The sequence below is a fragment of the Salmo trutta genome, chromosome 22 (genome assembly GCF_901001165.1).
Source record: "Salmo trutta chromosome 22, fSalTru1.1, whole genome shotgun sequence".
NCBI lineage: Eukaryota > Metazoa > Chordata > Actinopteri > Salmoniformes > Salmonidae > Salmo > Salmo trutta.
Genome location: NC_042978.1, coordinates 27,935,630 through 27,957,870, shown reverse-complemented (window position 1 = coordinate 27,957,870; position 22,241 = coordinate 27,935,630). Strand labels below are relative to the sequence as shown.

The window sequence follows — 22,241 nt, the reverse complement described above, 5'->3', positions numbered from 1 at the left end:
ACTCTGCTCTGTGCACCTGATAGTCCAAGCTGGGCAAGCTAGGTCCAGCATGGTGGAGGAGAGACAGGACATGATGAAGTGGTGTGAAGGAGCTGTCGGTGGTTGAAGTCTGTTCTGAATGCTTCTAGTGAGCATTATTGGACATGTTATTGAAGACACTCCTCACAACAATACTGCAGCGCTAGCTGGCTAACTGCTTAGCTCAAAGAGTTCAAGCAAAATCAATGAGAACCTTGCCTCTTTTACCTTGATGTATTGGGGATGAATGTTGTTCCTGCTGAACGGTGTTATTAATGGCATTGGTAGGCTCCTGGCTCTAGGATGGTAGACCTGGACAGGGCCTGGGCCAGGCTGCAGAGAGCTGCCTGATTTTTCATCTGATGCATTGACCTCTGCGGCCCGGGGGTGTCAGGGATTGAATTACAGCTCCTATTGATTTGTTGTTCTTTCCCCCCCACTTTGTGCAGAACGCTATGGACAGGAAATGCATTCTCCGTCCTCACTGTGGCCTCATTAGAGCCAGTCAGGATGGCCAACTGTCAATCAGCCGCTGTCAGGGCATCCCTCCGCCTACTGAACACTGAGCCTGCCTCTACCTGGACCCAGTGGTTTTTTCAATTGGGCCTTGAGCACTAGTACAGATAGGCCTGTATCAGTCGATTGCTATAATGTGAACATTTCAAGTGATCATAGCTTAGTTACATTGACATTGTTGCTTGGGGCCCAGTGCTCTTTATGTCCTGTTCTGCATTGGACAGTTTGTACTGTTTGATCTAACCTGAGAGAGCTGATCCTGTTGTATGTTGTACTGCGTTCCTGAAGGATTGAGCAGTGTTTACTCTAAACAGAGATTGTGTGTGAGAGAGAGTACACATGATCAGGTGTGTTAGGAGTTTGGTTAAGGAACGTTGCTTCTGAGAGAGAAACTGAGTTGCAGCAGAGCTTAGTATGTTGGGGTTTGGACCGAGGCCACATTATGGCACAGCCACATGCGGTCAATCATGGTCAGCAATACACAAAAACTGTCCTTCCCACTGTAGGCATATTGGTTTAAATGGCAAAGTAATTCAGTGCACTTTACTGCTCCTTCCATCATGAGGCTCACGAATGCCTGGTAAGTGTACTGTAGGGCAGGCAGGGTGTGACAAAGCAGGCCTTTGTGGAGTGTTTGTTTACGATACTGAGCCCTGGTTTGGTTTTGCTGAACTTGTGTTGTGAGAGACAGAGAAAGAAGAGCTACCACCTGAGAAAAATGGAGGTTTTGTTAGTGTTAATCTTATCTGTTTTTCTGGAATGTTTTGTGAACAAAATTAATCCTGTCTATGACCACGTCAGTTGATGTCATGTGGTTTGCTTTCAGTCTGCAAGCAGGGTTTAAAAGGAGACACAAACACACACTGGGTGTTTGTCGCCAGTAATCTGTGTGCGTGTGTGTGTGTGTCTGACTGATGGCTGTTGCTGGACAAAAACTATGATGTAATCCTATGACTTCTATGGGTGTGTCAGTTTGTTGTCGACTCAAACAGATTTAAGTATCTTACTACCCATCATGCAGTGCTCTTTGTGGATGAGAGCAGCAGCTGCAGTGGGTGCCCGTGTGCCATGTTCTGTGCCCCATTCCGGTGAAAGGTGACTGGGTGGCCGTGTTCTGTGCCCCAGGCCAGTGAAAGGTGACTGGGTGGCCGTGTTCTGTGCCCCAGGCCAGTGAAAGGTGACTGGGTGGCCGTGTTCTGTGCCCCAGGCCAGTGAAAGGTGACTGGGTGGCCGTGTTCTGTGTCCCAGGCCGGTGAAAGGTGACTGGGTGGCCGTGTTCTGTGTTCTGTGTCCCAGGCCGGTGAAAGGTGACTGGGTGGCCGTGTTCTGTGTCCCAGGCCGGTGAAAGGTGGCCGTGTTCTGTGCCCCAGGCCGGTGAAAGGTGACTGGGTGGCCGTGTTCTGTGTCCCAGGCCGGTGAAAGGTGACTGGGTGGACGTGTTCTGTGTCCCAGGCCGGTGAAAGGTGGCCGTGTTCTGTGCCCCAGGCCGGTGAAAGGTGACTGGGTGGCCGTGTTCTGTGTCCCAGGCCGGTGAAAGGTGACTGGGTGCCCGTGTGCCATGTTCTGTGCCCCATTCCGGTGAAAGGTGACTGGGTGGCCGTGTTCTGTGCCCCAGGCCAGTGAAAGGTGACTGGGTGGCCGTGTTCTGTGTCCCAGGCCGGTGAAAGGTGACTGGGTGGCCGTGTTCTGTGTTCTGTGTCCCAGGCCGGTGAAAGGTGACTGGGTGGCCGTGTTCTGTGTCCCAGGCCGGTGAAAGGTGGCCGTGTTCTGTGCCCCAGGCCGGTGAAAGGTGACTGGGTGGCCGTGTTCTGTGTCCCAGGCCGGTGAAAGGTGACTGGGTGGACGTGTTCTGTGTCCCAGGCCGGTGAAAGGTGGCCGTGTTCTGTGCCCCAGGCCGGTGAAAGGTGACTGGGTGGACGTGTTCTGTGTCCCAGGCCGGTGAAAGGTGGCCGTGTTCTGTGTCCCAGGCCGGTGAAAGGTGACTGGGTGGCCATGTTCTGTGCCCCAGGCCGGTGAAAGGTGACTGCTCCAGTATGGAGCCTCATGTCCAGCAGCATAGCTACTAGTGTTGTATGGTATACCGGTGCCATGGTAACGTCACGGCACCAAAACCTCATACTTATCATTTTAGAATACTGTAGTACCGAGGGTGGGGAATGGCCAGGGGCCTCAAGATATGATATTATCACGATACGATATATATTGGGATACTACTCGCTATCTTGACATCTTGCTATCTTATCGTTAGTGTTGTCATGATAGTAACATTTTAATAACTACTCTGTGTGTTCAAAATACATTTTTATAGATGGAACTTTTAATTTTTTGTGTTCAAAAATAATTTCCTGTTTTGTTGGAAAGCTGCTGAATGTAGTGGTGAGGTGTTGCTTTTTGGTTCTATGCTGCTCTGATGTATCAACCTCATTCATTCTTCCAGTTCCTCCCTCCCTCTCTTCCTCACTCTGGTTCTTCCTCTCCCTCATACTGCAGTCGGGGATGACGCATCAGTATTGCTGTGGAGAGAACAGGAAGTGTAGTTTTGATAGGCCAGTGGAGAGGGAGCGCGAAAGCAGCTCTAATGACATGTTAGCCGCGCTGGACCATATCCAGGGAACACTCGCAGCATTTTGATGACATCACCTCCACCCCAGCCCCCCTCACCCAGCTATTGAAGAGAGGGCGTCAGCAAGCATCGGTCAGCGAACAGGAGCTAGTTACAGAAGGGAGGGGTTGTCCGCGAGCCAATGGAGAGGGAGAGAGCGACGGAGGGAGACTAGCCGACAGTGCTAGCAGTAGCAGACTGGGACACGAGAAGAGTTGCCGCTCTGCTGCCGTTCCTCCCTCACACTGAGAGGAAAGTTTTCCTGCCCTGTTCATTCACCTCTGTGTTGTGTCTGCTGGGAGCAGGATGAGGGACTCGGTGGATTGGCTCGCCAGCGGGCGTTTGGATGGAATGCAGCTGTAGAGAGCCGTCAGGCTCCTTATCTGTGTCTCTGGCTGGTTTTACTCTGAAACATCTAACAGCCTGACACTTTCCCAAGGGCCTCTCTGCACACAGCGGCTGACTGGGGTGTTTTCTATTGTTCACCATGACTCCTCTATCCAGCTCCTCTGGAGAGTAGACCTGGGCTTCTGGCTCAGGAGGAGAGGAGTGTGTTTTTGGGGTACCCTTTTTAACATCCCACAACCCTCAGTGGCGTCATGCTGAGCCTGCAGGATTCACTCTTCTTTGAGATCAGCATCAAGTCTCTGCTCAAGTCGTGGAGCGGCAGCTGTGAGTACCCTTGTGACAGTCCTCACACCAGCACGTGATGTTTACATGCCACACCTGGACAACAACACGCTTATCTACCTCACACTCTCCTGGATTTACACACCACACGCATAAATACATGAATCATACCCATTTAATACTGCTTGTTCTCTTGGATGGCCACACAATGGTTTAATCAGAGCAGTAAGGGGGAAGTAGGGAAGGGTCTAGGTACAGTGGTAGACAGATGGGGGGAGGGGGTTTGGTCCAGGTGTGCCCATCCGGTCTTGTTTGATCTATGTGCAGGTAGGAGTGGAGCGGGCTGTCTCTTTCTCCCCTCTCTACTGGCTGTCTCTTTCTCCCCTCTCTACTGGCTGTCTCTTTCTCCCCTCTCTACTGGCTGTCTCTTTCTCCCCTCTCTACTGGCTGTCTCTTTCTCCCCTCTCTACTGGCTGTCTCTTTCTCCCCTCTCTACTGGCTGTCTCTTTCTCCCCTCTCTACTGGCTGTCTCTTTCTCCTCTCTCTACTGGCTGTCTCTTTCTCCCTCTCTACTGGCTGTCTCTTTCTCCCTCTCTACTGGCTGTCTCTTTCTACTCCTCTCTACTGGCTGTCTCTTTCTCCCCTCTCTACTGGCTGTCTCTTACTCCCTCTCTACTGGCTGTCTCTTTCTCCCCTCTCTACTGGCTGTCTCTTTCTCCCCCTCTCTACTGCTGTCCTCTTTCTCCCCTCTCTACTGGCTGTCTCTTCTCCCCTCTCTACTGGCTGTCTCGTTCTCCCCTCTCTACTGGCTGTCTCTTACTCCCCTCTCTACTGGCTGTCTCTTACTCCCCTCTCTACTGGCTGTCTCTTACTCCCCTCTCTACTGGCTGTCTCTTTCTCCCCTCTCTACTGGCTGTCTCTTTCTCCCCTCTCTACTGGCTGTCTCTTTCTCCCCTCTCTACTGGCTGTCTCTTTCTCCCCTCTCTACTGGCTGTCTCTTCTCCCCTCTCTACTGGCTGTCTCTTTCTCCCCTCTCTACTGGCTGTCTCTTTCTCCCCTCTCTACTGGCTGTCTCTTTCTCCCCTCTCTACTGGCTGTCTCTTCTCCCTCTCTACTGGCTGTCTCTTTCTCCCCTCTCTACTGGCTGTCTCTTTCTCCCCTCTCTACTGGCTGTCTCTTTCTCCCCTCTCTACTGGCTGTCTCTTTCTCCCCTCTCTACTGGCTGTCTCTTTCTCCCCTCTCTACTGGCGGTCTCGTTCTCCCCTCTCTACTGGCGGTCTCGTTCTCCCCTCTCTACTGGCTGTCTCGTTCTCCCCTCTCTACTGGCTGTCTCTTTCTCCCCTCTCTACTGGCTGTCTCTTTCTCCCCTCTCTACTGGCTGTCTCGTTCTCCCCTCTCTACTGGCGGTCTCGTTCTCCCCTCTCTACTGGCGGTCTCGTTCTCCCCTCTCTACTGGCTGTCTCTTTCTCCCCTCTCTACTGGCTGTCTCTTTCTCCCCTCTCTACTGGCGGTCTCTTTCTCCCCTCTCTACTGGCGGTCTCTTTCTCCCCTCTCTACTGGCGGTCTCTTTCTCCCCTCTCTACTGGCTGTCTCTTTCTCCCCTCTCTACTGGCGGTCTCTTTCTCCCCTCTCTACTGGCGGTCTCTTTCTCCCCTCTCTACTGGCGGTCTCGTTCTCCCCTCTCTACTGGCGGTCTCGTTCTCCCCTCTCTACTGGCGGTCTCTTTCTCCCCTCTCTACTGGCGGTCTCTTTCTCCCCTCTCTACTGGCGGTCTCTTTCTCCCCTCTCTACTGGCTGTCTCGCGCTGTCGTTCTCGCGCTGTCGTTCTCGCGCTGTCGTTCTCGCGCTGTCGCTCTCGCGCTGTCGCTCTCTCTGTGGCTCTCGCGCTCTCTCTGGCGCGCTCTCTGTGTCTCTCTCGCGCGCTCTGTGTGTCCCTCTCGCGCACTCGCTCTCTCTGTGGCTCATTTTGACTAGAATATTGTCTGTCACGTTTTTGTCATTTGTATAATCATTAAGTCTAGTTGTGAAAATTATAGTAACAGTTGGCTGTTTTAGTCTATGCGTCTCTCGCACGCTCGCTCTGTGTGCGTCTCTCTCTGTGCGTCTCTCTCTCTGTGCGTCTCTCTCTCTCTGTGCGTCTCTCTCTCTCTGTGCGTCTCTCTCTCTCTGTGCGTCTTGCTCTCTGTGCGTCTTGCTCTCTGTCGCTCTCGCTCTGTCGCTCTCTGTGTCTCTGGCGCGCTCGCTCTCTGTGTCTCTGGCGCGCTCGCTCTCTGTGTCTCTGGCGCGCTCGCTCGCTCTCTGTGTCTCTGGCGCGCTCGCTCGCTCTCTGTGTCTCTGGCGCGCTCGCTCGCTCTCTGTGTCTCTGGCGCGCTCGCTCGCTCTCTGTGTCTCTGGCTCGTTCGCTCTCTGTGTCTCTGGCGCGCTCGCTCTGTCGCTCTCTGTGTCTCTGGCGCGCTCGCTCTCTGTGTCTCTGGCGCGCTCGCTCGCTCTCTGTGTCTCTGGCGCGCTCGCTCGCTCTCTGTGTCTCTGGCGCGCTCGCTCGCTCTCTGTGTCTCTGGCGCGCTCGCTCGCTCTCTGTGTCTCTGGCGCGCTCGCTCGCTCTCTGTGTCTCTGGCGCGCTCGCTCGCTCTCTGTGTCTCTGGCGCGCTCGCTCGCTCTCTGTGTCTCTGGCGCGCTCGCTCGCTCTCTGTGTCTCTGGCTCGTTCGCTCTCTGTGTCTCTGGCTCGTTCGCTCTCTGTGTCTCTGGCGCGCTCGCTCTCTGCGTGGCTCTGGCGCGCTCGCTCTCTGCGTGGCTCTGGCGCGCTCGCTCTCTGCGTGGCTCTGGCGCGCTCGCTCTGTGTCTCTCTCTGGCGCTCTCGCTCTCTCTCGCGCGCTCGCTCGCTCGCTCTGTGTCTCGCGCTCTATGGCGCTCGCTCGCTCTGTGGCGCGCGCTCGCTCTGTGTCTCGCGCTCTGTGGCGCTCGCTCTGTGGCGCTCGCTCGCTCGCTCTGTGTCTCGCTCTGTGGCGCTCGCTCGCTCTGTGTCTCGCTCTGTGGCGCTCGCTCGCTCTGTGTCTCGCTCTGTGGCGCTCGCTCGCTTTGTGTCTCGCTCTGTGGCGCTCGCTCGCTCGCTCTCTGTCTCGCGCTCTGTGGCGCTCGCTCGCTCGCTCTCTGTCTCGCGCTCTGTGGCGCTCGCTCGCTCGCTCTCTGTCTCGCGCTCTGTGGCGCTCGCTCGCTCGCTCTCTGTCTCGCGCTCTGTGGCGCTCTCTCTCTGTGGCGCTCTCTCTCTGTGTCTCGCACTCTCTCTCTCGCTCTCGCTCGCTCGCTCTCGCTCTCTCTCGCTCGCTCGCTCTCGCTCTCTCTCTGTGTCTCTCACTCTCACACACACATTCAAGCTGCTTTATTGACATGAAAAACATTGTCAATATTGCCAAAGCAACAATGCAATAAAATTATAAACAATAACCAATTATAATATAAAATGGTAGTAAATTAAATACAAAAATAACAATAATAAAATGGTGACAGTCAATAGTAGAAATCTAATATATATAAAAAGCTAAACATGGAAAATGAAACTAACTTATAACTAAATCACTGTCATCTTCACCATTACATCAGTACTACAACTACCTTCATCATTACTACCACCACCATCACTAAACTGCTACCATCACCCTACTACCCATACCACTACTATTTGGAATGATAATCACAACAATAATAATAGTAATAACAATAATACTAATAATAAATAAGTTACTGTTTACTATACAGATGTTATTATTCAGTCTCTCAGGCCAATACATATTTGGCTGCAAGAGGAGCCATTGCTCCTTCGCCCATGAGTATTTTTAGTGTTTCCTCTGGGTTTAATAAGTTGACATTTTGAATAAATGTAGTAATTTCTCTGAACAATGAATCTCTTGGTGAGGAATATTTCTCACAGTAAAGGAGAAAGTGCATGTTTGTCTCTACCTCCCCTGTCGTGCAGTGACCACATACACGCTCCTCTTTGGGTAGCCATGTCTTTTTATGTCTGCTGGTTTATATTGCCAATCGGTGGTCACTCAGCCTGTACTTGGTAAGGATCTGTCTCTGCTTCGTATCTCTGACAGAGTAGAGATAATCAGCCAGGTGGTCACTCAGCCTGTACTTGGTAAGGACCTGTCTCTGCTTCGTATCTCTGACAGAGTAGAGATAATCAGCCAGGTGGTCACTCAGCCTGTACTTGGTAAGGATCTGTCTCTGCTTCGTATCTCTGACAGAGTAGAGATAATCAGCCAGGTGGTCACTCAGCCTGTACTTGGTAAGGATCTGTCTCTGCTTCGTATCTCTGACAGAGTAGAGATAATCAGCCAGGTGGTCACTCAGCCTGTACTTGGTAAGGACCTGTCTCTGCTTCGTATCTCTGACAGAGTAGAGATAATCAGCCAGGTGGTCACTCAGCCTGTACTTGGTAAGGACCTGTCTCTGCTTCGTATCTCTGACAGAGTAGAGATAATCAGCCAGGTGGTCACTCAGCCTGTACTTGGTAAGGATCTGTCTCTGCTTCGTATCTCTGACAGAGTAGAGATAATCAGCCAGGTGGTCACTCAGCCTGTACTTGGTAAGGACCTGTCTCTGCTTCGTATCTCTGACAGAGTAGAGATAATCAGCCAGGTGGTCACTCAGCCTGTACTTGGTAAGGATCTGTCTCTGCTTCGTATCTCTGACAGAGTAGAGATAATCAGCCAGGTGGTCACTCAGCCTGTACTTGGTAAGGATCTGTCTCTGCTTCGTATCTCTGACAGAGTAGAGATAATCAGCCAGGTGGTCACTCAGCCTGTACTTGGTAAGGATCTGTCTCTGCTTCGTATCTCTGACAGAGTAGAGATAATCAGCCAGGTGGTCACTCAGCCTGTACTTGGTAAGGACCTGTCTCTGCTTCGTATCTCTGACAGAGTAGAGATAATCAGCCAGGTGGTCACTCAGCCTGTACTTGGTAAGGACCTGTCTCTGCTTCGTATCTCTGACAGAGTAGAGATAATCAGCCAGGTGGTCACTCAGCCTGTACTTGGTAAGGATCTGTCTCTGCTTCGTATCTCTGACAGAGTAGAGATAATCAGCCAGGTGGTCACTCAGCCTGTACTTGGTAAGGATCTGTCTCTGCTTCGTATCTCTGACAGAGTAGAGATAATCAGCCAGGTGGTCACTCAGCCTGTACTTGGTAAGGACCTGTCTCTGCTTCGTATCTCTGACAGAGTAGAGATAATCAGCCAGGTGGTCACTCAGCCTGTACTTGGTAAGGATCTGTCTCTGCTTCGTATCTCTGACAGAGTAGAGATAATCAGCCAGGTGGTCACTCAGCCTGTACTTGGTAAGGATCTGTCTCTGCTTCGTATCTCTGACAGAGTAGAGATAATCAGCCAGGTGGTCACTCAGCCTGTACTTGGTAAGGATCTGTCTCTGCTTCGTATCTCTGACAGAGTAGAGATAATCAGCCAGGTGGTCACTCAGCCTGTACTTGGTAAGGATCTGTCTCTGCTTCGTATCTCTGACAGAGTAGAGATAATCAGCCAGGTGGTCACTCAGCCTGTACTTGGTAAGGACCTGTCTCTGCTTCGTATCTCTGACAGAGTAGAGATAATCAGCCAGGTGGTCACTCAGCCTGTACTTGGTAAGGATCTGTCTCTGCTTCGTATCTCTGACAGAGTAGAGATAATCAGCCAGGTGGTCACTCAGCCTGTACTTGGTAAGGACCTGTCTCTGCTTCGTATCTCTGACAGAGTAGAGATAATCAGCCAGGTGGTCACTCAGCCTGTACTTTGTAAGGACCTGTCTCTGCTTCGTATCTCTGACAGAGTAGAGATAATCAGCCAGGTGGTCACTCAGCCTGTACTTGGTAAGGATCTGTCTCTGCTTCGTATCTCTGACAGAGTAGAGATAATCAGCCAGGTGGTCACTCAGCCTGTACTTGGTAAGGACCTGTCTCTGCTTCGTATCTCTGACAGAGTAGAGATAATCAGCCAGGTGGTCACTCAGCCTGTACTTGGTAAGGATCTGTCTCTGCTTCGTATCTCTGACAGAGTAGAGATAATCAGCCAGGTGGTCACTCAGCCTGTACTTGGTAAGGATCTGTCTCTGCTTCGTATCTCTGACAGAGTAGAGATAATCAGCCAGGTGGTCACTCAGCCCGTACTTGGTAAGGATCTGTCTCTGCTTCGTATCTCTGACAGAGTAGAGATAATCAGCCAGGTGGTCACTCAGCCTGTACTTGGTAAGGATCTGTCTCTGCTTCGTATCTCTGACAGAGTAGAGATAATCAGCCAGGTGGTCACTCAGCCTGTACTTGGTAAGGACCTGTCTCTGCTTCGTATCTCTGACAGAGTAGAGATAATCAGCCAGGTGGTCACTCAGCCTGTACTTGGTAAGGACCTGTCTCTGCTTCGTATCTCTGACAGAGTAGAGATAATCAGCCAGGTGGTCACTCAGCCTGTACTTGGTAAGGATCTGTCTCTGCTTCGTATCTCTGACAGAGTAGAGATAATCAGCCAGGTGGTCACTCAGCCTGTACTTGGTAAGGACCTGTCTCTGCTTCGTATCTCTGACAGAGTAGAGATAATCAGCCAGGTGGTCACTCAGCCTGTACTTGGTAAGGATCTGTCTCTGCTTCGTATCTCTGACAGAGTAGAGATAATCAGCCAGGTGGTCACTCAGCCTGTACTTGGTAAGGACCTGTCTCTGCTTCGTATCTCTGACAGAGTAGAGATAATCAGCCAGGTGGTCACTCAGCCTGTACTTGGTAAGGATCTGTCTCTGCTTCGTATCTCTGACAGAGTAGAGATAATCAGCCAGGTGGTCACTCAGCCTGTACTTGGTAAGGATCTGTCTCTGCTTCGTATCTCTGACAGAGTAGAGATAATCAGCCAGGTGGTCACTCAGCCTGTACTTGGTAAGGATCTGTCTCTGCTTCGTATCTCTGACAGAGTAGAGATAATCAGCCAGGTGGTCACTCAGCCTGTACTTGGTAAGGACCTGTCTCTGCTTCGTATCTCTGACAGAGTAGAGATAATCAGCCAGGTGGTCACTCAGCCTGTACTTGGTAAGGATCTGTCTCTGCTTCGTATCTCTGACAGAGTAGAGATAATCAGCCAGGTGGTCACTCAGCCTGTACTTGGTAAGGATCTGTCTCTGCTTCGTATCTCTGACAGAGTAGAGATAATCAGCCAAGCCCGCTTGGAGAATTTTGTAGAATAGTCCTTCGTGCCAAATAGAATCAAATGCTTTTTTAAAGTCAATAAAGCAAGCAAAGATTTTGCTTAGTTCTTGTTGGGTTATTGGGTAATCTAATGGATTTTGGTTGTTTTTAATGACTGATTCAAGGATGTTACATTTTCTTGAATTTCTAATTGGTTCTGTTCTTTTTGTGGGATGTTTTTGTATAGATTATCAAAATAGGTTTTCCAAATTCCTTCATCTTGTATGGATAATTCTTGTGGCTTTGTTGTGCTTAAATTGTTCCACATGTCCCATAACTGATTTTGGTCAATTCCGTTTTCAATTTCATCTAGTGTCTTGTTGGTATAATTCAATTTCTTGCGTTTCAGTGTATGTTTATGCTGTTTCGGAGTATTCATAGCGTAGCTCTGGGTTGTTTTGCTGCTTATGTTTTTCATTTGACATTTGTCTTAGGTGTTTTCTAATTGTTTTGCATTCGTTGTAAAACCATTTTTCAGAAACATTTTGTTTTTGTTTCTGATGTTGCATTTCTTTGGTTTTTATCAAATTTGCTTTTGATGCTGCTTTTTTGAATATGCAGTTGATGTTATGAGTAGCTGAATTGACAGCTTCATTGTTTTAGTATTGTGAGTTATCGAAGAACTGTATAGAGTTCATCAATTCATTTGAGTTCAATGTTTCAATGAATCTTTCTACACTGTTTTGAGCCCATCTGCACGATTGGTTTATGTTGTAGAGTTTTTATTGGGCTATTTTTCTTTGAGTATTGCCGGATATTTTCTTCAGAAACACATAGATCTGACAATGGTGTCTGTGGTCTGACAGTGAATGCACTAATGGAGGAGGGGTCGATGTCAGTGATGGCATAATCGACAACACTTGTCCCAAGAGCTGAGCAGTAAGTAAACCGATCTAAAGAGTCCCCTCTGATTCTACCATTAAGCATGTACAGGCCTAAGGCTCGACAGAGATGCACTAACTCCTTCCCCTTTTTGTTCAGTATTTGGTCAGGACTGTTTCTATTATTTATAATAGGGCTACTGTACAAGGAGGGGTGTCCAAATATGTGGTGGTTACCTCTGTTCTTGCATTGAAATCTCCACAAAGAAGCACTTTACCCTCTGCCTGAAATGGAATGATTTCTGTATGGAGCTTGTCAAAAAACGGATCATCATATGATGAATCTGAAGGAGGAGAATTAGCTGCATATATGTATATACGTCATTGTCACAATAGATTGTACCTTTAAGTTTTAGCCAAATGTGGTTAGTACCTTTTTTCTTCATTTAATGCCGTGTTAAGTCCTGCTTATGCCAAATATTTCCATCAGAGTCCCGGCCCCGTTTAACATTTTTATGTTTGATTAATGGCAGTAAACTTTCTCTATAGCCTGAGGGACACTGAGTATCTGTCTCCACCACACCATGTTTCCAGTAGGATTATGATGTCCTTGATGTTTTTAATCAATTCTGGATTTGTTGTTTTATAACCAAAATGTGAAGAGAGCTGATAGTTAATGATCTCATTTATAATAAGTGATATTCACTGGTTTGAGTAAAATACATTGAAAAAAAAGAATAAATCTACACACTTTTTTTAATTTAACCTTTTATTTAACTAGGCAAGTCAGTTAAGAACAAATTATTATTTTCAATAACGGCCTAAGAACAGTGGGTTAACTGCCTTGTTAAGGGGCAGAACAACAGATGTGTACTGTCGTGTCTTTGGCTATGCCGGATTAAGTGATATGACATGCTAACCTATAAAATTATTTCTCTGTAATTAATATTACCTGATTAAGCTAATCATGTAAATGTAATTAACTACAAAGTCGGGGCACCACGGAAGAACGTTTATAGAGCTGTTATCTTCCGAATAAACTCTTAAAATACTTTAAATATTTTACATCGATAGCAGTCAATATTAACCCTTATCTTATTTTCAGTCTCATAATGAAAGTTGTAAATTCTTGGCTATCTTCACGAACCCTGGCTAACAAGTTGAATCAGCAATACAAAATTGGGTTTAATTATTTATTTACTAAATACCTAAACTAATCACACAGAATTACAAATACACCGAATACAAATGATGTCATACATGATGGCTGGTTACACAAAGGAAGGGGGGTTGGGCTTGAATGAAAGAGCGGGAAGATTCAGGAACAAAGAAACAGCAGCTATGCTATCGTAAATACATTATCTTATGCATTCTAAATTATCGCCCATTTGGAAAAGTAAAATGCAATAAATATTTACTCTGAGCTGCGCTTCGGTAGATTGGTCGTAGATGCTGGCCGGGTTGGCCAACAGATCTTCCTGTCCTTGGAAGAATGTCTCTGTTGGTAAATTGGATACGAAGTGGTATCTTCGTCTGTCTGTTAGACTGGATCCGTCGTCCGTCCTTTCCTAGCCCCCGTCTACAGCGGCCGCTGCTAACTCAACGGCTAGGAAGTATCACTTCTGTAGTGAATAAGCTCAAAGTTCATACTATTCACAACCAAAGCTCACGCCGAGGTTGGCTTAGTTCTGTGTGTCCTTCTAACGTAGAGGCTGCAGACCTCACATACTGGAACCACATGGTTATCTTTTCGTCAAAGGCTTATATAGTGGAGAGGGGGGAAGGATGTGTTTCATCGTTTATAACCCCTCCTCTTCACAGGGGTGGGCCACTGATCAAGCAGGGCACTTTCCTTATGAAAACCCAAATCTCTCATTTGGAAGCTAAAATTACATTTAATCTCCTAACAAACAATTTCAATATCAAACATTTCAATTGCATAAAAATTCCATGTGACTCTGATAACTAGAGGGTGGATACTTTCCCAGGTACAGTTTATGTCGTCCTGTCATCAGTCATAATGTCTCAGATAACAACGAACTGACATCCATACTCATTACGTTCCAAAGCATATTTCCAACTGGTTTTATTACCAAAATATGGTTCCTTTCCCCATTTGTTTGATGTTCCCAGACTCACTATATTTAACAGAACAGCAGTCCTTCAGTTGGGTCAGAGAGGGGAAGGGAGAAAGGTATTTATGGGGGGGGGGGGGGTCATAAACCTTACCCACAGGCCAACGTCATGACAGTACCTTGTCAGCTCAGGGATTCGATCCAGCAACCTTTCGGTTACTGGCCCAACGCTCTAACCACTAGGTTACCTGCCACCCCTTACCATTACTTATTATTATAATACCAGTGCCAATAAAATAAAGAATAGTTGTAAACAAATGAATAAGAATGGAATAAGATTGTGCAATCGGCAACTGTGTGTGTGTGTGTGTGTGTGTGTGAATTTAGGGTCTGTCTAGAGCAGTAGTCTGCATATTAGATGCAGTAGTTGGCACACCTCTCCCATCTCTTTTAGTTATTGGTGTATTTTGCCAGAGGTTACCTCAGCATATGTAGGCTGATGGTCTGAATGATACATGGTGTGTTCTGATGGTCCGGTCTGGTAGAGCTGTGTTGTGATGGGCCGGGTCCGGTCTGGTAGAGCTGTGTTGTGATGGGCCGGGTCCGGTCTGGTAGAGCTGTGTTGTGATGGGCCGGGTCCGGTCTGGTAGAGCTGTGTTGTGATGGGCCGGGTCCGGTCTGGTAGAGCTGTGTTGTGATGGGCCGGGTCCGGTCTGGTAGAGCTGTGTTGTGATGGGCCGGGTCCGGTCTGGTAGAGCTGTGTTGTGATGGGCCGGGTCCGATCTGGTAGAGCTGTGTTGTGATGGGCCGGGTCCGATCTGGTAGAGTTGTGATGGGCCGGGTCCGATCTGGTAGAGCTGTGTTGTGATGGGCCGGGTCCGATCTGGTAGAGTTGTGTTTGGCCGGGTCCAGTCTGGTAAATCTGTGCTGTGTTGGGCCGGGTCCAGTAGAGCTGTGCTGTAATAAGCTGTGTCTGGCTCTTCTCTCCTGGGGATGGTGGGGGTGCTGTTTCAGAAAGTGGAGCAGGGGGCCTCTGCTGCTGGGGTGATGGCTGTGTGGGTCACTTCCAAGAATTTCATCCTTTAGGTCCTTCGCAAAGGTTCTGATACTGTCCTGATCAAGATGTACATTATGGTATAAGTGTTGACATGTCAGAGTGGGGTGGTGAGGCACAGTCCACAGTCGTCTGTTGATTTATATTGTCCATCAACTGTCCTGGGAAGTCTTTTCATGGTAGAATGCTGGACAGAACTATATTGGTTGTTGGGAACATAGCCTGTGCCTGTTCTGCCACTCTTCTCACTGCCCCAGATACAGTTGAAGTCAGAAGTTTACATACACTTACGTTGGAGTCATTAAAACTCATTTTTCAACCACTTCACAAATTTCTTGTTAACAAACTATAGTTTTGGCAAGTTGGTTAGGACATCTACTTTGTGCATGACACAAGTAATTTTTCCAACAATTGTTTACAGACAGATTATCTCACTTATAATTCACTGTGTCACAATTCCAGTGGGTCAGAAGTTTACATACACTAAGTTGACTGTGCCTTTAAACAGCTTGGAAAATTCCAGAAAATGATGTCATGGTTTTAGAAGCTTCTGATAGGCTAATTGACATCATTTGAGTCAATTGGAGGTGTACCTGTGGATATATTTCAAGGCCTACTTTCAAACTCTGTGCCTCTTTGCTTAACATCATGGGAAAATCCAAAGAAATCAGCAATTTCCAAACGCCTGAAGGTACCGCGTTCATCTGTATAAACAATAGTACGCAAGTATAAAAACCATCGGACCACACAGCCGTCATACCGCTCAGGAAGGAGACGCGTTCTGTCTCCTAGAGATGAACGTACTTTGGTGCGAAAAGTGCAAATCAACCCCAGAACAACAGCAAAGGCCCTTGTGAAGATGCTGGAGGAAACGGGTACAAAAGTATCGATATCCACAGTAAAACGAGTCCTATTTCGACATAACCTGAAAGGCCGCTCAGCAAGGAAGAAGCCACTGCTCCAAAACCGCCAGAAAAAAGCCAGACTACTGTTTGCAACTGCACATGGGGACAAAGATCGTACTTTTTGGAGAAATGTCCTTGGCCAAAATGAACATCGTTATGTATGGAGGAAAAAGGGGGAGGTGCTTTGCTGCAGGAGGTACTCGTGCGCTTCACAAAATAGATGGCATAATGAGGTAGGAAAATTATGTGGTTATATTGAAGCAACATCTCAAGACATCAGTCAGGAAATTAAAGCTTGGTCGCAATTGGATCTTCCAAATGGACAATGACCCCAAGCATACTTCCAAAGTTGTGGCAAAATGGCTTAACCTGTTTGGGCTAGGGGGCAGTATTGAGAATTTTGGAAAAAAATATGTGCCCATTTTTAACTGCCTCCTACACCAACTCAGAAGCTAGAATATGCATATTATTGTTCAGGTTTGGATAGAAAACACTCTGAATTTTCTAAAACAGTTTGAATGGTGTCTGTAAGTATAACAAAACTCATATTGCAGGCAAAAACCTGTGAAAAATAGATTAAAAAAATGAGAATTTTGTGACTGTACTATTTAGTGTCATTGTTTTATAGATACCATAGTGAGAAAGGATTCAGTTCGCAACTCCTACTGCTTCCACTAGATGTCAACGATCTTTATAAAGTTGTTGGAAGCATCTGTGATGAATACAGACCGAATTAGAATGCTTGTAAGTTGACACGTCATCACTTCATTTTTTGCGCCTGCGCATAAATCTGAGAAGAGTGTCTTTGTCATAATCGTTTATTCTAGACACTTGATAGGTTGTGTGAAAATATTACTGATGTTTACTGATGTTTCACGTTAAAAATGGACCAAAAGATTCATGCTAAACAACGTTTGACATGTTTGAACAAACATAAATAGATTATTTACTAGGTTTTTTTTAGCTTTTCGGCGTGACTTTACAGTGCCCACCTCATTTTGTGGGAGCCTACTGAACGCTAACTATTTGGACATAAATTATGAACTTTGTCAAAAGAAACCACATTTGTTCTGGACCTGGGATCCCTGGCAGCGCCTTCTGATGGAGATAATCAAAGGTAAGGGGATATTTAGAATGTTATTATCGATATTAGATGATGCTAATGCTAAAGGTATAGCTTAGCTTAGCTTATAGCTTAGCTTATGTTGTTAGCATAGTACCCAGTTTATTGCAAAATGTGATTTCCCAGTAAAGTTATTTTGAGATCTGGCCATTCGGTAGCAATTACGAGATGATAATATATTATTCTTTGAATGACAATATTATAATTTACCAATGTTTTCGAATAGTAATTCCGTGATTTGTAATGCTGGATTCACTGGGAGCATTCGAGCCGAAAAAAATTCTGAATTTCACCGCGACTGTAAATGCTGTTTTTGGATATAAATATGAACTTGATGGAACTAAAAATGCATGTATTGTCTAACATAATGTCCTATGAGTGTCATCTGATGCAGATTGTCAAAGGTAAGTGCATAATTCTAGCTAGTTTTCTGTCTGTTGATGCCCTTCTTTGAATTGGCTAAACATTACACGCAGCTATTGTCAATGTACTCTCCTCACATAACCTAACTTTATGCATTCTCCGTAAAGCCTCTGAAAATCGGACAGCGTGGTTAGATTTAGGAGATATATCTTTCAAATGGAGGAAAATAGTTGATTATTTGATTATTTGAAATGATTACTCTTGCAGTTTTGAATTCCCCGCCATGGTCACATGACAATGAATCCCAATACCGGGATAAGATCCTGCCCCAAAGTCAAGGTATTGGAGTGGCCGTGATGTTTTAGGCCGAGGTATGTATAGTTTTTTGTGTGCTCTAGGGCAACAGAGTCTAGATTACATTTTTGTATTTGTGGTCCTGGGAACTGGACCTTCTTTCGAACACCATTATTTTTGTCTTACTGAGATTTACTGTCAGGGCCCAGGTCTGACAGATTCTGGGCAGAAGATATAGGTGCTGCTGTAGGCCCTCCTTGGTTGGGGACAGAAGCACCAGATCATCAGAAAAGAGTAGACATTTGACTTCAGATTCTAGTAGGGTGAGGTCGGGTGCTGCAGACTGTTCTAGTGCCCTCGCCAATTCTTTGATATATATGTTGAAGAGGGTGGGGCTTAAGCTGTATCCCTGTCTCACCCTGCGGCCCTGTGGAAAGAAATGTATTTTTTGCCAACTTTAACCTCGCACTTGTTTGTGTACATGGATTTTATAATGTGTGCTTTTCCCCCAACACCACTTTCCATCAATTTGTATAGCAGACCCTCGTGTCAATTTGAGTTGAAAGCTTTGTTGAAATCAACAAAGCATGAGAAGACTTTGCCTTTGTTTTGGTTTGTTTGTCAATTAATTTGTGCAGGGTGAAATACGTGGTCTGTTGTACGGTAATTTGGTTAAAGGCCAATTTTTGACATTTACTCAGTACATTGTTTTCACTGAGGAAATGTACGAGTTTGCTGTTAATGATAATGCAGAGGATTTTCCCAAGGTTGCTGTTGATGAATATCCCACAGTAGTTATTGGGGTCAAATTTATGTCCACTTTTGTGGAGTGGGGTGATCATTCCTGGATTCCAAATATTGGGGAAGATGCCAGAGCTGAGGATGATGTTGGAGTTTAATATAGCCGCTCACACACAGCAGCTACGTTCGGATCTGTGCAGGCCCTTCAGACAACTCAGTTAAAATTACACATACCTGTGTCAATCAGATCCAACCCGTGACATTTACAATTATGCATCTGGGTGCACTCGGGTCCCGGGTACAGGTGGATCTGTGAATACTTTTTTTTAAGCACAAAACAATTCAGGGAACAGGGATCTTGAAAATCAGACGATCTGTATTTTAAAATACCCTGGTATATCGCCAATGCCTAACCGTGAGAGAGAGAGAGTAATTTATGCTGCTGCTCTTACGTTTCACGAGAGTGATGCGTGTAACTTGTTGTTGTTGGCCAATAATAAGTGGCAATAGGCTACAGTCAGAGCCTCTGTTTGTGGCTGAAGTTAGGACCGATCTAGTCAATGGAAGATGGAATTAAAAGTTAAAGGAAAAGGATGGTCGTTATAGCCTAACAGCCAACATGTAGGCTCCTACTTAATATTCTGAATGGAGTGGTTGTTATTTGTAACTGTAGGATGTGAATGCGCGTGCACTGCAGCCTCAGTTAGCCTAGCTAACGTTAGCTAGGCTAACTAGCTTCTCCCGGTTTGATACAGTCAAGACAGGTACTACATAAACATATTTTATAAATAACCTACTATAGCGCGAGTCGGCTTGGTTGCTGTCTCTCCCTCCCTGCTCCCCATGTCACTTTCTCACAGTACGGCCCCTCCCCCGCCTGCTGGAGCAGCACCTCTTTCTCTGCTTTATCAGTTCCGGTTAATAAAGTAGCTCAAATGCCTTTTCTGCTGCTTTCCTCACTTGTATCGGACCGGGTCTGGAGCTGACCAGGTCTATATGGAACGGTGTTGGTTGTCCTCGGCTCTGTTCAGAACATTTCTCTATATTTGAATAAATAATTTATGCATATCGGTTCCAGATGGGAAAGCCGCAGGTCCACTTCGTGAATGGGTCCAACTTTTTGGATCCGTTGAGACATTTACCCTCTTGTGTGCACTTCCGGTAGTACTGTATACCCCTGTATGGTACAGAGACTATATGAAAATCTGGAAACTGCCAAACCCTACTCTGGCTCTCGCTCTGTCTGTATCTTGGTAGCGCTCTGTCTGTATCTATGGTTTCCACTCCAGTTATGGATGTGTCACAGCAACCTAAAAGGTCCTCAATGATGTCAACATTGCCCTTGATTCTAAGCAATATTGTGCTGATATTTTTATTTATTTGGCCAAAGCTTTTGATACGGTAGACAATTCCTTTCTCGTGGGATGTATTGGTGTCTCTGAGGGGTCAGTTTACTAACTACCTCAAAGAGTTTAGTGTATAAAGTGAGCAAATCTGCTGTCTCAGCCACTGCCTGTCACCAAGGGAGTACCCCAAGGCTCGATCCTAGGCCCCACGCTCTTCTCAATTTTCATCAACAACATAGCTCAGGCAGTAGGAAGCTCTCTCATCCATTTATATGCAGATGATAGTTTTACACTCAGCTGGCCCCTCCCTGGATTTTGTGTCAAATGCGCTACAACAAAGCTTTCTTAGTGTCCAACAAGCTTTCTCTACCCTTAACCTTGTTCTGAACACCTCCAAAACAAATGTCATGTGGTTTGGTAAGAGGAATGCCCCTCACCCCACAGGTTATATATTACTAATAAAATATCTCTGTCGCTCTCTGTCATCCCTTGGGATGGCTAATGTTTCCTCATTGATCGGTCTTCTCATTGACTCCCATTTATTATTGGTATACAGCACAGATCACAGAGCGCCTGTACTCCATCCTTTTGACCTTACTCATCTTCCAGACTACTGGAAGGTTACAGTGAGGGCCATTACTGAATTGGTGTGTTTGCCTCAATACATCTGTTATTTTGATTATCAAGAAATAAACACATTGGAAATAGTCCGTTTTCTGGAACAGTGATGGCCGTTTTGACTATGACTAAACCTATTCTGCCTTAGTCTCATAATATTTACCTAATACTTCCACAGGATCTGTGGCCCAGTGAATTTATAATTTTAGTAACCTATTTCTGATCTAATTAATTTATGTTGTGTGTCATGTTCAAGCAAAATTAGTGGTGCTTTATTTTCGATTGCCACACTGCTACTAGCACCCTAATTGTAAACTAAAGAGGTCAGCTCTAACGGTTGGTAATTCAGGCTGCCTCAGTAGCTAGCTGCTGACTCCTTGTAAAATGATCAGTAGAAAAGCAAGCTGACCGTTGGGTAAACATTTTTTTCTCCCTTTGCCTCTCTTTCTCTAATGAATGCCCTCTGTCCCCCCTCTGTGTTGGCTGCCAACTCTTCGTCATTGGACCTCTCAGTAAGAACAATGAGGAGTAAGGCCTAGTTTCAGCAACTGTCACTATGCTACTCTGCCAAAACTTTCATCTCCAGCGCTCTTCCTTTTTCTTTCATTCTTTTCCCCCTATATTTGATGTTCCAGAATGTTCCAGCCCCCTGTGTACTCTGTTCTGCTCAGCCTGTCCTCAGCTCCTCTGCAGTCACAAGTGTTCAGCCAAAACACTCATTATAACAAGATGGCTCTGTGATCAAACCTGCTAGGCACTGGCAGGTTTATAATTCAGCCTCAGTACAGATAACCCTGCCATCAGGCTGCTTGTTACACCAGAATTATTCATGTCCCTTTTAAACACTGTGAATGCTTTTTAGTAATGTTACTTTGCTTGTGTGGTGAGAGTAATTGAACAGATTTACTGCGGTGTTGTATCTGATTTGTGGATTGTATTATTTGGAACTGAATGAGGGCAGTAGGCACGGATTGGAATCTGCACATGTTCAGACACGTTGTTAGAAAAGTACTGTAAGTGTAAACATTTCGCTCTCATGCAGTCAAACACATACACATTCCATTGTTCCTGGTTGTCCTGAGAGCGGAAGTGAGAGGCCTTAGGGAGGGCTCTATTTGTACTGTGACGAGGTGGAGTCACAGGCTCTAATAGTTGTGTAATCCCACTGGGTGCTCTGTTTTAATTGCAGGCATGGGCTCTTCTCTGTGGTAGTTCTGGACCTCTGGCACGCTTGGCATGGAGTACATGTGGCCTGGTTCATCTCCACTCACAGAACCGTAGCTTCTAGACTCTCGCTGGAGGGCTTTCAGTAGGTACCTACACAATCTTTAGCCCATTCATTTATCAGCTATTGAGACAGATAATATTTTTGTTGCTTGATAATTTGACAAATGAATGCAAGCATAGCTTTTGTGTGTGGCTAGAAGGTAGAGAATGATCTTGCTAATAGGTGAGTGGTTAGTGTTTGTGCAGGTGCATCACATTTATTAGTCTTGCAGATACATACCACGGAGTCGTTCCTCTTTAGAACGTCCTCCTCTTAACAAGATAACAGGGCAGTCTGGGCAGGGAGTAGTTGTTTACTTGCCATCACAAGGTCATGTTTGCATTCAGATTTGAATGGGGTGTTGAGGGATTCAGTACAGTAGTAAGTAGGTATAGTGACAGGCCAGGCAGTAAGTGGAAGCAGCTCTGGTGTTTGCAATGGGGTTAGTTGGGGAAATTCCTTAATCAAATAATATAATACATTTTGGGGGGATGGTGGGGATAGTTTTTAACTTTGTTTATCCTGTTGTTCTCGTGAGATACGGTGTGATGAACATGTTAAACAGCCTACCCGTCGGTTGCTTGTTGTAGCCTACTTCTCATTTAGCAAACTTAATTCTGTCCTTTTTTAATTACATCTCCCACTTCACCT

The 22,241-nt window shown here is 46.4% G+C and overlaps 1 protein-coding gene across 22 annotated transcripts in view; it reads left to right on the top strand.

Annotated features, from left to right (window-relative positions):
* Positions 1–22,241, top strand: part of fryl (furry homolog, like) — a 100,423-nt gene that overhangs the window by 22,351 nt on the left and 55,831 nt on the right. For 2 of the 22 annotated variants that reach the window (XM_029707567.1, XM_029707566.1), the window contains exon 3: positions 21,513–21,636. The exons of 16 other annotated variants lie outside the window; for them this stretch is intronic. Coding sequence is in view for 3 of the 6 variants with exons in the window: in XM_029707562.1 (XP_029563422.1) it covers positions 3,736–3,808 (73 nt within the window). In the remaining 3 variants the exon portion in view is untranslated. Of the gene's footprint in view, positions 1–3,114; positions 3,809–21,512; positions 21,637–22,241 lie in introns of those variants that run through there. 4 more of the 22 variants (XM_029707562.1, XM_029707559.1, XM_029707565.1 and 1 more) reach the window with 3 other exon arrangements.